This window comes from Microplitis mediator, chromosome 6 (assembly GCF_029852145.1).
Source record: "Microplitis mediator isolate UGA2020A chromosome 6, iyMicMedi2.1, whole genome shotgun sequence".
Taxonomy (NCBI): domain Eukaryota; kingdom Metazoa; phylum Arthropoda; class Insecta; order Hymenoptera; family Braconidae; genus Microplitis; species Microplitis mediator.
The window spans coordinates 12380349-12396074 of NC_079974.1; the positions used below are offsets into that span (position 1 = coordinate 12380349).

At 32.8% G+C, this 15726-nt stretch overlaps 1 protein-coding gene across 1 annotated transcript; it reads left to right on the plus strand.

Moving 5' to 3' along the window:
• Window positions 1–960: 960 nt before the first annotated feature.
• LOC130669920 (uncharacterized) lies at window positions 961–3534 on the plus strand. The gene is made up of 9 exons (XM_057473070.1): window positions 961–1083; window positions 1537–1760; window positions 1873–2027; window positions 2100–2234; window positions 2409–2541; window positions 2635–2762; window positions 2851–3073; window positions 3173–3276; window positions 3385–3534. The coding sequence occupies exons 1-9, from the start codon at window positions 1079–1081 to the stop codon at window positions 3430–3432; spliced, it is 1155 nt and encodes a 384-aa protein (XP_057329053.1). The 5' UTR covers window positions 961–1078; the 3' UTR covers window positions 3433–3534.
• Window positions 3535–15726: the final 12192 nt, after the last annotated feature.

Consider the following 15726-nt stretch of genomic DNA (forward strand, 5'->3'; position numbering starts at 1 on the left):
AGAAGTTGGTCATAAGTTACATTAATCATAAACAATATTATTAAAAGCAATGGCTAAAACTTACATTGACTATGGGATTTTCATTTGGATCATCAACACAATCAAAATTACCGTTTCTATTAATAAATAAACAGATAAAAAATTATATCAAATAATTGATTTTTATGAATAATTTATAAAAATATGTATAAAAATATTTTATACCTGAAATTTATATTTCGAGCTTTCTCCGTTGCTTTCCAATGATTTTTTGTTCGCTTAGGAATGCTGTAACTGGTACCATGATTAAGATATTTTTTATATGGCCCGCGTTTTTTGGGTGCTTCCATTATTAAACAGTGAATTAAAAGAAGCTTTTCGGTTTAAAAAAAAGTGAAAGATGTAATGCAACTGAGAATATTTGTATGAAAATTATATAAATTTATAGCACGAGGTCAACCTAAAGCAAGTCGTAAGATACTGAAAATAATAATTCAGTTTATACGCTTGATTCATCAGCAACAGAAGCTACGATTCCATTTTCAGAAAAAGTAGATTTAATAAAAGAAATTTAATTGTTAAAAGTTGAATTGATTAACTGCACAAATCAGTAACTTTTTTTTTATTTTAAATAAACTATAAACAAAAGCATTGAACATAACCACTCTAGAATTTGAAATTAAATGATTTAATATTTAACCACTAGAGTGAGCTACCTCTTAAAAATAATACATAGGTAAGATCCACAACAAGGTAAAACCTTCGGAACCAGCACATCGTTGTTTCTACTAAAGTTACCAACTGACTGTTTAAAATGACAAAAATTGCATAAGTTGTAAATAAGTATCTATGAATTATTTCCAAATTATAAAAACTAGAAGAAGTATATGACAATATATGCAATATTTTTTACAATTTTTATAATTAAAATTATTGAAAGATACAAAAGTTAATTTTTTTTTTTTTACCGCCAAATAACATATATTTGTGGTGATGCTTTCAACGGATAAAGCCGCCATTTTCGTTCAATCTTAAAAGCATTCTTGTGGTGTCCTTCGCTGTTATTTAATAATTGTGAATGTGATAAAAACTTATAATTATGAGGTAATTATTATTTCTAAGGTTACTTATTTATGTTATATATATGTATACATATATATAAATACATATTATTTATGTATTTATATACATACGTATATACTTATTTATGTGTATATATCTATATATATATATATACATGAATTTTTTTTTTATATCACAAAAAAGACATAGGTTATTATTTTGACTTTTGTTTATTGCATTGTAGTTAATCAAGTGGTACAAGTGAGCATTTGTTGTCTTTAAGTTAAGAATCGGTTGCTGTTTCTAAGAAAATTAACTTGAAGTCAGCAAATATTCAATTGTATCGCTTGAGTACATGTTCAATACTGCAGTATTATAAAACTAGAAGTAATGAAAGTTTGTGTTATATTTTTATCAAAAAATATTGGTAGAAATTTCTTTACAAATAATTTAAGCATTACTTGTTAATTAATAATGATAATTGTTTTATTTCAGTGTTGCCACTAAGTTTTTAGCTTTAGTAAAATGGGTCGGTGGGGTAGACGACAAAAAATATACCTCCGGGATCCAATTAGAACACATAAAAAACTTTGAGTACGAAAAATTTCAGAACGATGAATTGGACCCAGATAAAGTCTATGTTGTCAAGTGGCATGACACAACCAAAGAACCACTTGGGGGATGGATCTGCTATAACGCCAAAGTTATCGCCGTGTCAAGTAACTATTGACTTTTAACATAAATTCAATAAATAACAATTCAATTATTACCTCTAATAAGTATTAATAAATAAGTAGAATAATATTTACTATACTATTATATTTTTCATAGAGTCAATCGCAACATTGAATAAAAAATTGCAAGCTTTGGATGGTGTGCAGTCACCAAAACGAGTTGCAAATAAAATAAATTTAAATATTTGTAATGCCAGTACGTCAAGTGATGTGCAAGAAATTGATGTCAACGAAGGTGCTGAAATAACTGAGGTAAAAAAATATTTACGATCAAAAATTCGATTTATACATGGAAAAAAAATTATAATAACTTTCCATTATCAGGTCCCGGCTTTTGGCTGCGATGGTGATCAAACACGAATAGATAACGAAGAAGTAACCAACTCTACTGAACACTTGAAAAGTGTTAATGATGCAGACATTATTTTTATCCCTTCTAATGATGACAATTCTCGTAAGGTAATTGTAACTTTTTTTTCATTTTTGTTAATAGCTATCAGATCACTTGAATTTAATATTAAATATTAGTATTAAATAATAATGATAAGGTCAACATAATCAAAATTTATTTGAACTTGATTAATAATTTAAACAACAAATGTCTTTTTTAACCAATTTATTTCTAACTTACAGTCCCTAGACGATCCACCAAATGTTAATGGACCTGAAGAAACACCTGAGAAAGTTAGAGAGGTGTCGAGTGATTCTATATTCACTCAAGTTGTAGATAAACAGCAGTATGTTACCATAGAAATCTTGGAAAAAGGTATGAATTTAATAAAAATGTATATATTCGTAATTTTATTTTTTTTTTCAATCGATATGAAAGATATTTAAAATTTCGAATAAACTATTTTAGCTTTAAAGGACGTAACTCAAAAACTATTACCAGCTTCAAGTAACTCAGTGTCTACTGACAGCCAGCCAAATGTCTCGTTGCATGGAAAAAATGATAGCAAATTGGAACAATCTCATCAAGACAATTTGGTAATAATTTGGTTATGAAATTTCTTTCTTTTATAGTTCTTATATTAATCAATTTGCAAGTGATGAATAAATTTTTAAATTAAAAAAGGAAATAGGAAATCCGGGATCCAATGTCTTCATCACTGAGACCCAGTATGATACATGTCGTCATACTAACACAGTGACCGCTATGACAACTGCATTACTGATGTCAGTTTTTCCTCATGACGTTTTGCTTGTTAGTAATTGCAAAGGCGGTGCACCAAAGAATGCAAAAGACAATACAGTTCGTCATCAGGCTTTAGATGAGAAAAAACTGAATGCTATGAAAGGTACGATATTTATTTACGTTTATTATTTGGCCCTTATCCTTCAATATTTTAGAATACACTTCTCTACTGCTGTCATAATCTATGAATTTTAATTTTTAGAAACTGTGAAACGTCGTTTCAAGAGTGCGTTTAAAGAGAGTGACTTTAATAGAGCTATTAATGTTAAATGTAGCAAACTTAGAAAAATTGATCGTGATTCAAAGGTAAATTACGAATAATTTATTGAAATTTTGTCGATTTATTTAAAATCTTATTTGATTGTTTTTTATTTTTCTTTTTTCATCTAATGTATATATTTTGGTTTCAAATAGGTACCGAACGTTCAAGATAACCATAATAATAATGAAGATCAAGAATAAACCAATTGCGATGATTCCAAATTCACTATTTTAATTTTGTATTTTTTATTACGCAACCATTATACTTATCTCAATAACTCTGAGTATTGTCAGTTCATAGTTCGCTAGGATGTGATTATTTTTTAATATATTTTCAAATAATTATAATAACTTCCTCTGTAACAATTTTGATTTTTCTTCACAAACAAAATAAATATTACATACTATTTTCTATTTAATATTGTTACATTTAATATAAATAAATATATATTAATTATAGTAAATCGAATTTTTTATAGAACGAATATCCAACAGAGTTGGAAACAAAAATTTTTTACGGATACATCAGTCACAAGTTTTTAAATAATTGACAACTAAAAAGATCCAGTTCATAATTATTAAGAATCGACAGTTAAAGTAATTAATTACACGCAACTCTGCTATTATAGCATATACACTGATATATGTAGTTGTAAATAAACTTAATTTAATTTTTTGAAATTTTCTCGTATATATGTATTCAGTGACATATGCTTGCATATATCCTCAGATATTCGCAGCATATACATGGATATTTGCAGCGGATGCATCCGGGAATATATACAAGTATATATCTACAGATATATCATTGGGTATATCCGGGGATATATCCCCGGATATATCTGCAGATATATACTTGTATATATACTTGTATATATATTTAGATATATACTTGTATATATATTTGGATATATGCTCAGATATGTGCAAGTGGGCAAAAAATTTATATGCCGCATATATGCTTCATATATATCTGCATATATTTTCGGATATATATTTGTATACATCTCCATATATATCTCAGGATATATATTTTTTCCATGGGGGTAGTCAGCTGACTGCCAACAGTTTCGAAAAGAACTGAGAATTTATTAAAAATAAGAGTCCAGTCCCGCAAAAAAAAAAAAATTATTTTTCTCTTATCAACTGTGTGGCAGTAAGCTGACTGCAAACAGTTTCAGAAAGAAGTGGGAATTTTTAAGAAATAAAAGTCCAGTCCCGCAAAAAAAAAAAATTATTCTTCTCTTATCAACTGACTGGAAGTCAGCTGACTGCCATCAGTTAAATGAACGGCTGAGGATTTTATCTTTAAAAATCATGTCCCGCTTAAGAAAAAAATTATTTTTCTCATATCAACTGACTGGCAGTCAGCTGACTGCCAACAGTTTCGAAAAGAACTGAGAATTTTTAAAAAATAAAAGTCCAGTCCCGTAAGAAAAAAATTATTTTTCTCTTATCAACTGACTGGTAGTCAGCTGACTGCCAACGGTTTCAGAAAGAACTGAGAATTTTTTAAAAATAAAAGTCCAGTCCCGCAAATATAAAAACTATTCTTCTCTTATCAACTGACTGGTAGTCAGCTGACTGCCAACAGTTAAATGAACGGCTGAGAATTTTTTCTTTAAAAATCATGTCCCGCGTAAGAAAAATATTATTTTTCTCTTATCAACTGACTGGCAGTCAGCTGACTGCCAACAGGTAAACGAACGACTGAGAGTTTTTTATCTAAAATTCAGTAGCGGAAAAAAAAATTTATTTTGCTCTTATCAACTGACTGGTAGACAGCGGACTGCCAACAGTTTGAAAGGAACTGAGAATTTTTTGAAAATAAAAGTCCAGTCCCGCAAAAAAAAAAAATTAGTCTTCTCTTATCAACTGACTGGTAGTACGCTGACTGCCAACGGTTTCAGAAAGAACTGAGAATTTTTTAAAAATAAAAGTCCAGTCCCGCAAATATAAAAATTATTTTTCTTTTATCAACTGACTGGCAGTCAGCTGACTGCCAACAGTTTCGAAAAGAACTGAGAATTTTTTAAAAATAAAAATCCAGTCCCGCAAAAAAAAAAAATTATTCTTCTCTTATCAACTGACTGGTAGTCAGCAGACTGCCAACAGTTAAATGAACGGCTGAGGATTTTTTCTTTAAAAATCATGTCCTGCGTAAAAAAAAATTCTATTTCTCTTATCAACTGACTGGTAGACAGCGGACTGCCAACAGTTTCGGAGAGAACTGAGAATTTTTTAAAAATAAAAGTCCAGTCCCGCAAAAAAAAAAATTATTTTTCTCTCATCAACTGACTGGTAGTCAGCTGACTGCCAACAGTTGAATGAACTGCTGAGGATTTTTTCTTTAAAAATCATGTCCCGCGTCAGAAAATAATTATTTTTCTCTTATCAACTGACTGGTAGACAGCGGACTGCCAACAGTTTCAGAAAGAACTGAGAATTTTTTAGAAAGAAAAGTCCAGTTCCGCAAAAAAAAAAAATTATTTCTCTCTTATCAACTGATAGGTAGTCAGCTGACTGCCAACAGTTAAATGAACGGCTGAGGATTTTTTCTTTAAAAATCATGTCCCGCGTAAGAAAAAAATTTTTTTTCTCTTATCAACTGACTGGTAGTCAGCTGACTGCCAACAGTTTTGTAGAGAACTGAGAATTTTTTAAAAATAGAAGTCGAGTCCCGCAAAAAAAATAAATTATTTTTCTCTTAACAACTGACGGGTAGTCAGCTGACTGCCAACAGTTTCGAAAAGAACTGAGAATTTTTTAAAAATAAAAATCCAGTCCCGCAAAAAAAAAAAATTATTCTTCTCTTATCAACTGAGTGGTAGTCAGCTGACTGCCAACAGTTAAATGAACGGCTGAGGATTTTTTCTTTAAAAATCATGTCCTGCGTGAGAAAAAAATTATTTTTCTCTTATCAACTGAGTGGTAGTCAGCTGACTGCCAACGGTTTCAGAAAGAACTGAGAATTTTTTAAAAATAAAAGTCCAGTCCCGCAAATATAAAAATTATTCTTCTCTTATCAACTGACTGGTAGTCAGCTGACTGCAGACAGTTAAATGAACGGCTGAGAATTTTTTCTTTAAAAATCATGTCCCGCGTAAGAAAAATATTATTCTTCTCTTATCAACTGACTGGCAGTCAGCTGACTGCCAACAGGTAAACGAACGACTGAGAATTTTTTATCTAAAATTCAGTAGCGCAAAAAAAAAATTTATTTTGCTCTTATCAACTGACTGGTAGACAGCGGACTGCCAACAGTTCCGAAAAGAACTGAGAATTTTTTGAAATCAAAAGTCCAGTCCCGCAAAAAAAAAAATTAGTCTTCTCTTATCAACTGATTGGTAGTACGCTGACTGCCAACGGTTTCAGGAAGAACTGAGAATTTCTTAAAAATAAAAGTCCAGTCCCGCAAATATAAAAATTATTTTTCTCTTATCAACTGACTGGCAGTTAGCTGACTGCCAACAGTTTCGAAAAGAACTGAGAATTTTTTAAAAACAAAAATCCAGTCCCGCAAAAAAAAAAAATTATTCTTCTCTTATCAACTGACTGGTAGTCAGCAGACTGCTAACAGTTTCGAAAAGAACTGAGAATTTCTTAAAAATAAAAGTCCAGTCCCGCAAATATAAAAATTATTTTTCTCTTATCAACTGACTGGCAGTCAGCTGACTGCCAACAGTTTTGAAAAGAACTGAGAATTTTTTTAAAATAATAATCCAGTCCCGCAAAAAAAAAAAATTATTCTTCTCTTATCAACTGACTGGTAGTCAGCAGACTGCCAACAGTTAAATGAACGGCTGAGGATTTTTTCTTTAAAAATCATGTTCTGCGTGAGAAAAAAATTATTTTTCTCTTATCAACTGAGTGGTAGTCAGCTGACTGCCAACGGTTTCAGAAAGAACTGAGAATTTTTTAAAAATAAAAGTCAAGTCCCGCAAATATAAAAATTATTCTTCTCTTATCAACTGACTGGTAGTCAGCTGACTGCCAACAGTTAAATGAACGGCTGAGGATTTTTTCTTTAAAAATCATGTCCCGCGTAAGAAAAAAATTATTTTTCTCTTATCAACTGACTGGCAGTCAGCTGACTGCCAACAGTTTCGAAAAGAACTGAGAATTTCTTAAAAATAAAAGTCCAGTCCCGCAAATATAAAAATTATTTTTCTCTTATCAACTGACTGGCAGTCAGCTGACTGCCAACAGTTTTGAAAAGAACTGAGAATTTTTTAAAAATAAAAATCCAGTCCCGCAAAAAAAAAAAATTATTCTTCTCTTATCAACTGACTGGTAGTCAGCAGACTACCAACAGTTAAATGAACGGCTGAGGATTTTTTCTATAAAAATCATGTCCTGCGTAAAAAAAAATTCTATTTCTCTTATCAACTGACTGGTAGACAGCGGACTGCCAACAGTTTCGGAGAGAACTGAGAATTTTTTAAAAATAAAAGTCCAGTCCCGCAAAAAAAAAAAATTATTTTTCACTCATCAACTGACTGGCAGTCAGCTGACTGCCAACAGTTTCGTAGAGAACTGAGAATTTTCTAGAAATAAAGATCCAGTCCCGCAAAAAAAAAAAATTATTCTTCTCTTATCAACTGAGTGGTAGTCAGCTGACTGCCAACAGTTAAATGAACGGCTGAGGATTTTTTCTTTAAAAATCATGTCCTGCGTGAGAAAAAAATTATTTTTCTCTTACCAACTGAGTGGTAGTCAGCTGACTGCCAACGGTTTCAGAAAGAACTGAGAATTTTTTAAAAATAAAAGTCCAGTCCCGCAAATATAAAAATTATTCTTCTCTTATCAACTGACTGGTAGTCAGCTGACTGCCAACAGTTAAATGAACGGCTGAGAATTTTTTCTTTAAAAATCATGTCCTGCGTAAAAAAAAATTCTATTTCTCTTATCAACTGACTGGTAGACAGCGGACTGCAGACAGTTTCAGAAAGAACTGAGAATTTTTTAAAAATAAAAGTCCAGTCCCGCAAAAGAAAAAAATTATTCTTCTCTTATCAACTGAGTGGTAGTCAGCTGACTGCCAACAGTTAAATGAACGGCTGAGGATTTTTTCTTTAAAAATCATATCCTGCGTAAGAAAAAAATTATTTTTCTCTTATCAACTGAGTGGTAGTCAGCTGACTGCCAACGGTTTCAGAAAGAACTGAGAATTTTTTAAAAATAAAAGTCAAGTCCCGCAAATATAAAAATTATTCTTCTCTTATCAACTGACTGGTAGTCAGCTGACTGCCAACAGTTAAATGAACGGCTGAGGATTTTTTTTTTTAAAATCATGTCCCGCGTAAGAAAAAAATTATTTTTCTCTCATCAACTGACTGGCAGTCAGCTGACTGCCAACAGTTTCGAAAAGAACTGAGAATTTCTTAAAAATAAAAGTCCAGTCCCGCAAATATAAAAATTATTTTTCTCTTATCAACTGACTGGCGGTCAGCTGACTGCCAACAGTTTTGAAAAGAACTGAGAATTTTTTAAAATTAAAATCCAGTCCCGCAAAAAAAAAAAATTATTCTTCTCTTATCAACTGACTGGTAGTCAGCAGACTGCCAACAGTTAAATGAACGGCTGAGGATTTTTTCTTTAAAAATCATGTCCTGCGTAAAAAAAAATTCTATTTCTCTTATCAACTGACTGGTAGACAGCGGACTGCCAACAGTTTCGGAGAGAACTGAGAATTTTTTAAAAATAAAAGTCCAGTCCCGCAAAAAAAAAAAATTATTTTTCACTTATCAACTGACTGGCAGTCAGCTGACTGCCAACAGTTTCGTAGAGAACTGAGAATTTTTTAAAAATAAAAATCCAGTCCCGCAAAAAAAAAAAATTATTCTTCTCTTATCAACTGAGTGGTAGTCAGCTGACTGCCAACAGTTAAATGAACGGCTGAGGATTTTTTCTTTAAAAATCATGTCCTGCGTGAGAAAAAAATTATTTTTCTCTTATCAACTGAGTGGTAGTCAGCTGACTGCCAACGGTTTCAGAAAGAACTGAGAATTTTTTAAAAATAAAAGTCCAGTCCCGCAAATATAAAAATTATTCTTCTCTTATCAACTGACTGGTAGTCAGCTGACTGCCAACAGTTAAATGAACGGCTGAGAATTTTTTCTTTAAAAATCATGTCCCGCGTAAGAAAAATATTATTTTTCTCTTATCAACTGACTGGCAGTCAGCTGACTGCCAACAGGTAAACGAACGACTGAGAATTTTTTTATCTAAAATTCAGTAGCGCAAAAAAAAAATTTATTTTGCTCTTATCAACTGACTGGTAGTCAGCTGACTGCCAACAGTTTCGAAAAGAATTGAGAATTTTTTAGAATGAAAAGTCCAGTCCCGCAAAAAAAAAAATTATTTCTCTCTTATCAACTGATGGGTAGTCAGCTGACTGCCAACAGTTTCGTAGAGAACTGAGAATTTATTAAGAATAAAAGTCGAGTCCCGCAAAAAAAATAAATTATTTTTCTCTTAACAACTGAAAGGTAGTCAGCTGAATGCCACCAGGTAATCGAACGGCTGAGAATTTTTTATCTAAAATTCAGTAGCGCAAAAAAAAAATTTATTTTGCTCTTATCAACTGACTGGTAGACAGCGGACTGCCAACAGTATCGAAAAGAACTGAGAATTTTTTAAAAATAAAAGTCCAGTCCCGCAAAAAAAAAATTATATTTCTCATATCAACTGACTGGCAGTCAGCTGACTGCGAACAGTTGAATGAACGGCTGAGGATTTTTTCTTTAAAAATCATGTCCTGCGTGAGAAAAAAATTATTTTTCTCTTATCAACTGAGTGGTAGTCAGCTGACTGCCAACGGTTTCAGAAAGAACTGAGAATTTTTTAAAAATAAAAGTCCAGTCCCGCAAATATAAAAATTATTCTTCTCTTATCAACTGACTGGTAGTCAGCTGACTGCCAACAGTTAAATGAACGGCTGAGAATTTTTTCTTTAAAAATCATGTCCCGCGTAAGGAAAATATTATTTTTCTCTTATCAACTGACTGGCAGTCAGCTGACTGCCAACAGGTAAACGAACGACTGAGAATTTTTTATCTAAAATTCAGTAGCGCAAAAAAAAAATTTATTTTGCTCTTATCAACTGACTGGTAGTCAGCAGACTGCCAACAGTTTCGAAAAGAACTGAGAATTTTTTAGAAAGAAAAGTCCAGTCCCGCAAAAAAAAAAATTATTTCTCTCTTATCAACTGATGGGTAGTCAGCTGACTGCCAACAGTTTCGTAGAGAACTGAGAATTTTTTAAAATTAAAAGTCGAGTCCCGCAAAAAAAATAAATTATTTTTCTCTTAACAACTGAGTGGTAGTCAGCTGAATGCCAACAGGTAATCGAACGGCTGAGAATTTTTTATCTAAAATTCAGTAGCGCAAAAAAAAAATTTATTTTGCTCTTATCAACTGACTGGTAGACAGCGGACTGCCAACAGTATCGAAAAGAACTGAGAATTTTTTAAAAATAAAAGTCCAGTCCCGCAAAAAATAAAATTATATTTCTCATATCAACTGACTGGCAGTCAGCTGACTGCGAACAGTTAAATGAACGGCTGAGGATTTTTTCTCTGAAAATCATGTCCCGCGTAAAAAAAAAATATTTTTCCCTTATCAACTGACTGGTAGTCAGCAAACTGCCAACAGTAAAATGAACGGCTAAGGATTTTTTCTTTGAAAATCATGTCCCGCGTAAGAAAAAAATTATTTTTCTCTTATTAACTGACTGGCAGTCAGCTGACTGCCAACAGTGTCGAAAGGAACTGGAAATTTTTTAACAATAAAAGTCCAGTCCCGCAAAAAAACAAATGATTTTTCTTTTATAAACTGACTGGTAGTCAGCTGACTGCCAAAAGTTAAATGAACGGCTCAGGATTTTTTTTTTTTAAAATCATGTCCCGCGTAAGAAAAATATTATTTTTCTCTTATCAACTGACTGGCAGTCAGCTGACTGCCAACAGGTAAACGAACGACTGAGAGTTTTTAATCTAAAATTCAGTAGCGAAAAAAAAAATTTATTTTGCTCTTATCAACTGACTGGTAGACAGCGGACTGCCAACAGTTTCGAAAAGAACTGAGAATTTTTTGAAAATAAAAGTCCAGTCCCGCAAAAAAAAAAAATTAGTCTTCTCTTATCAACTGACTGGTAGTCAGCTGCCTGCCATCGGTTTCAGAAAGAACTGAGAATTTTTTGAAAATAAAAGTCGGGTCTCGCAAAAAAAAAAAGTTATTTTTCTCTTATCAACTGACTGGCAGTCAGCTGACTGCCAACAGGTAAACGAACGACTGAGAATTTTTTATCTAAAATTCAGTAGCCCAAAAAAAAAATTTATTTTGCTCTTATCAACTGACTGGTAGACAGCGGACTGCCAACAGTTTCGAAAAGAACTGAGAATTTTTTGAAAATAAAAGTCCAGTCCTGCAAATATAAAAATTATTTTTCTCTTATCAACTGACTGGTAGTCAGCAGACTGCCAACAGTTAAATGAACGGCTAAGGATTTTTTCTTAAAAAATCATGTCCTGCGTACAAAAAAATTCTATTTCTCTTATCAACTGACTGGTAGACAGCGGACTGCCAACAGTTTTGGAGAGAACTGAGAATTTTTTAAAAATAAAAGTCCAGTCCCGCAAAAAAAAAAATTATTTTTCTCTCATCAACTGACTGGTAGTCAGCTGACTGCCAACAGTTGAATGAACAGCTGAGGATTTTTTCTTTAAAAATCATGTCCCGCGTCAGAAAATAATTATTTTTCTCTTATCAACTGACTGGTAGACAGCGGACTGCCAACAGTTTCAGAAAGAACTGAAAATTTTTTAGAAAGAAAAGTCCAGTTCCGCAAAAAAAAAAACTTATTTCTCTCTTATCAACTGATAGGTAGTCAGCTGACTGCCAACAGTTAAATGAACGGCTGAGGATTTTTTCTTTAAAAATCATGTCCCGCGTAAGAAAAAAATTCTTTTTCTCTTATCAACTGACTGGTAGTCAGCTGACTGCCAACAGTTTCGTAGAGAACTGAGAATTTTTAAAAAATAAAAGTCGAGTCCCGCAAAAAAAATAAATTATTTTTCTCTTAACAACTAACGGGTAGTCAGCTGACTGCCAACAGTTAAATGAACGGCTAAGGATTTTTTCTTTAAAAATCATGTCCCGCGTAAGAAGAAAATTATTTTTCTCTTATCAACTGACTGGCAGTCAGCTGACTGCCATCAGTTTCGAAAAGAACTGAGAATTTCTTAAAAATAATAGTCCAGTCCCGCAAAAAAAAAATGTATTCTTCCCGTATCAACTGTCTGGTAGTCGGCTGACTGCCAACAGTTAAATGAACGGCTGAGAATTTTTTATCTAAAATTCAGTAGCGCTAAAAAAAATTTATTTTGCTCTTATTTACTGACTGGTAGTCAGCTGACTACCAACAGTTGAATGAACGGCTGAGGATTTTTTCTTTAAAAATCATGTCCTGCGTAAGAAAAAAATTATTTTTCTCTTATTAACTGACTGGCAGTCAGCTGACTGCCAACAGTGTCAAAAGGAACTGGAAATTTTTTAACAATAAAAGTCCAGTCCCGCAAAAAAACAAATGATTTTTCTTTTATAAACTGACTGGTAGTCAGCTGACTGCCAAAAGTTAAATGAACGGCTCAGGATTTTTTTTTTTTTAAATCATGTCCCGCGTAAGAAAAATATTATTTTTCTCTTATCAACTGACTGGCAGTCAGCTGGCTGCCAACAGGTAAACGAACGACTGAGAGTTTTTAATCTAAAATTCAGTAGCGAAAAAAAAAATTTATTTTGCTCTGATCAACTGACTGGTAGACAGCGGACTGCCAACAGTTTCGAAAAGAACTGAGAATTTTTTGAAAATAAAAGTCCAGTCCCGCAAAAAAAAAAAATTAGTCTTCTCTTATCAACTGACTGGTAGTCAGCTGCCTGCCAACGGTTTCAGAAAGAACTGAGAATTTTTTAAAAATAAAAGTCGGGTCTCGCAAAAAAAAAAAATTATTTTTCTCTTATCAACTGACTGGCAGTCAGCTGACTGCCAACAGGTAAACGAACGACTGAGAATTTTTTATCTAAAATTCAGTAGCGCAAAAAAAAAATTTATTTTGCTCTTATCAACTGACTGGTAGTCAGCAGACTGCCAACAGTTAAATGAACGGCTAAGGATTTTTTCTTTAAAAATCATGTCCTGCGTACAAAAAAATTCTATTTCTCTTATCAACTGACTGGTAGACAGCGGACTGCCAACAGTTTCGGAGAGAACTGAGAATTTTTTAAAAATAAAAGTCCAGTCCCGCAAAAAAAAAATTATTTTTCTCTCATCAACTGACTGGTAGTCAGCTGACTGCCAACATTTGAATGAACAGCTGAGGATTTTTTCTTTAAAAATCATGTCCCGCGTCAGAAAATAATTATTTTTCTCTTATCAACTGACTGGTAGACAGCGGACTGCCAACAGTTTCAGAAAGAACTGAGAATTTTTTAGAAAGAAAAGTCCAGTTCCGCAAAAAAAAAAACTTATTTCTCTCTTATCAACTGATAGGTAGTCAGCTGACTGCCAACAGTTAAATGAACGGCTGAGGATTTTTTCTTTAAAAATCATGTCCCGCGTAAGAAAAAAATTCTTTTTCTCTTATCAACTGACTGGTAGTCAGCTGACTGCCAACAGTTTCGTAGAGAACTGAGAATTTTTTAAAAATAAAAGTCGAGTCCCGCAAAAAAAATAAATTATTTTTCTCTTAACAACTAACGGGTAGTCAGCTGACTGCCAACAGTTAAATGAACGGCTGAGAATTTTTTCTTTAAAAATCATGTCCCGCGTAAGAAAAAAATTATTTTTCTCTTATCAACTGACTGGCAGTCAGCTGACTGCCATCAGTTTCGAAAAGAACTGAGAATTTCTTAAAAATAAAAGTCCAGTCCCGCAAAAAAAAATGTATTCTTCCCGTATCAACTGTCTGGTAGTCGGCTGACTGCCAACAGTTAAATGAACGGCTGAGAATTTTTTATCTAAAATTCAGTAGCGCTAAAAAAAATTTATTTTGCTCTTATTTACTGACTGGTAGTCAGCTGACTACCAACAGTTGAATGAACGGCTGAGGATTTTTTCTTTAAAAATCATGTCCTGCGTAAGAAAAAAATTATTTTTCTCTTATTAACTGACTGGCAGTCAGCTGACTGCCAACAGTGTCAAAAGGAACTGGAAATTTTTTAACAATAAAAGTCCAGTCCCGCAAAAAAACAAATGATTTTTCTTTTATAAACTGACTGGTAGTCAGCTGACTGCCAAAAGTTAAATGAACGGCTCAGGATTTTTTTTTTTTTAAATCATGTCCCGCGTAAGAAAAATATTATTTTTCTCTTATCAACTGACTGGCAGTCAGCTGACTGCCAACAGGTAAACGAACGACAGAGTTTTTTATCTAAAATTCAGTAGCGAAAAAAAAAATTTATTTTGCTCTTATCAACTGACTGGTAGACAGCGGACTGCCAACAGTTTCGATAAGAACTGAGAATTTTTTGAAAATAAAAGTCCAGTCCCGCAAAAAAAAATTGTATTCTTCCCGTATCAACTGTCTGGTAGTCGGCTGACTGCCAACAGTTAAATGAACGGCTGAGAATTTTTTATCTAAAATTCAGTAGCGCTAAAAAAAATTTATTTTGCTCTTATTTACTGACTGGTAGTCAGCTGACTACCAACAGTTGAATGAACGGCTGAGGATTTTTTCTTTAAAAATCATGTCCTGCGTAAGAAAAAAATTATTTTTCTCTTATTAACTGACTGGCAGTCAGCTGACTGCCAACAGTGTCAAAAGGAACTGGAAATTTTTTAACAATAAAAGTCCAGTCCCGCAAAAAAACAAATGATTTTTCTTTTATAAACTGACTGGTAGTCAGCTGACTGCCAAAAGTTAAATGAACGGCTCAGGATTTTTTTTTTTTTAAATCATGTCCCGCGTAAGAAAAATATTATTTTTCTCTTATCAACTGACTGGCAGTCAGCTGACTGCCAACAGGTAAACGAACGACTGAGAATTTTTTATCTAAAATTCAGTAGCGCAAAAAAAAAATTTATTTTGCTCTTATCAACTGACTGGTAGACAGCGGACTGCCAACAGTTTCGAAAAGAACTGAGAATTTTTTAAAAATAAAAGTCCAGTCCCGCAAAAAAAAAATTATTTTTCTCTCATCAACTGACTGGTAGTCAGCTGACTGCCAACAGTTGAATGAACAGCTGAGGATTTTTTCTTTAAAAATCATGTCCCGCGTCAGAAAATAATTATTTTTCTCTTATCAACTGACTGGTAGACAGCGGACTGCCAACAGTTTCAGAAAGAACTGAGAATTTTTTAGAAAGTAAAGTCCAGTTCCGCAAAAAAAAAAATTATTTCTCTCTTATCAACTGATAGGTAGTCAGCTGACTGCCAACAGTTAAATGAACGGCTGAGGATTTTTTCTTTAAAAATCATGTCCCGCGTCAGAAAAT

Coding starts and splice junctions, on each gene's coding strand:
- LOC130669920 (XM_057473070.1), top strand. Junction 1,761..1,872: donor CAAAGTTATCGCCGTGTCAA/GTAACTATTGAC, acceptor TATTTTTCATAG/AGTCAATCGCAACATTGAAT. Junction 3,074..3,172: donor AAAACTGAATGCTATGAAAG/GTACGATATTTA, acceptor TTTAATTTTTAG/AAACTGTGAAACGTCGTTTC.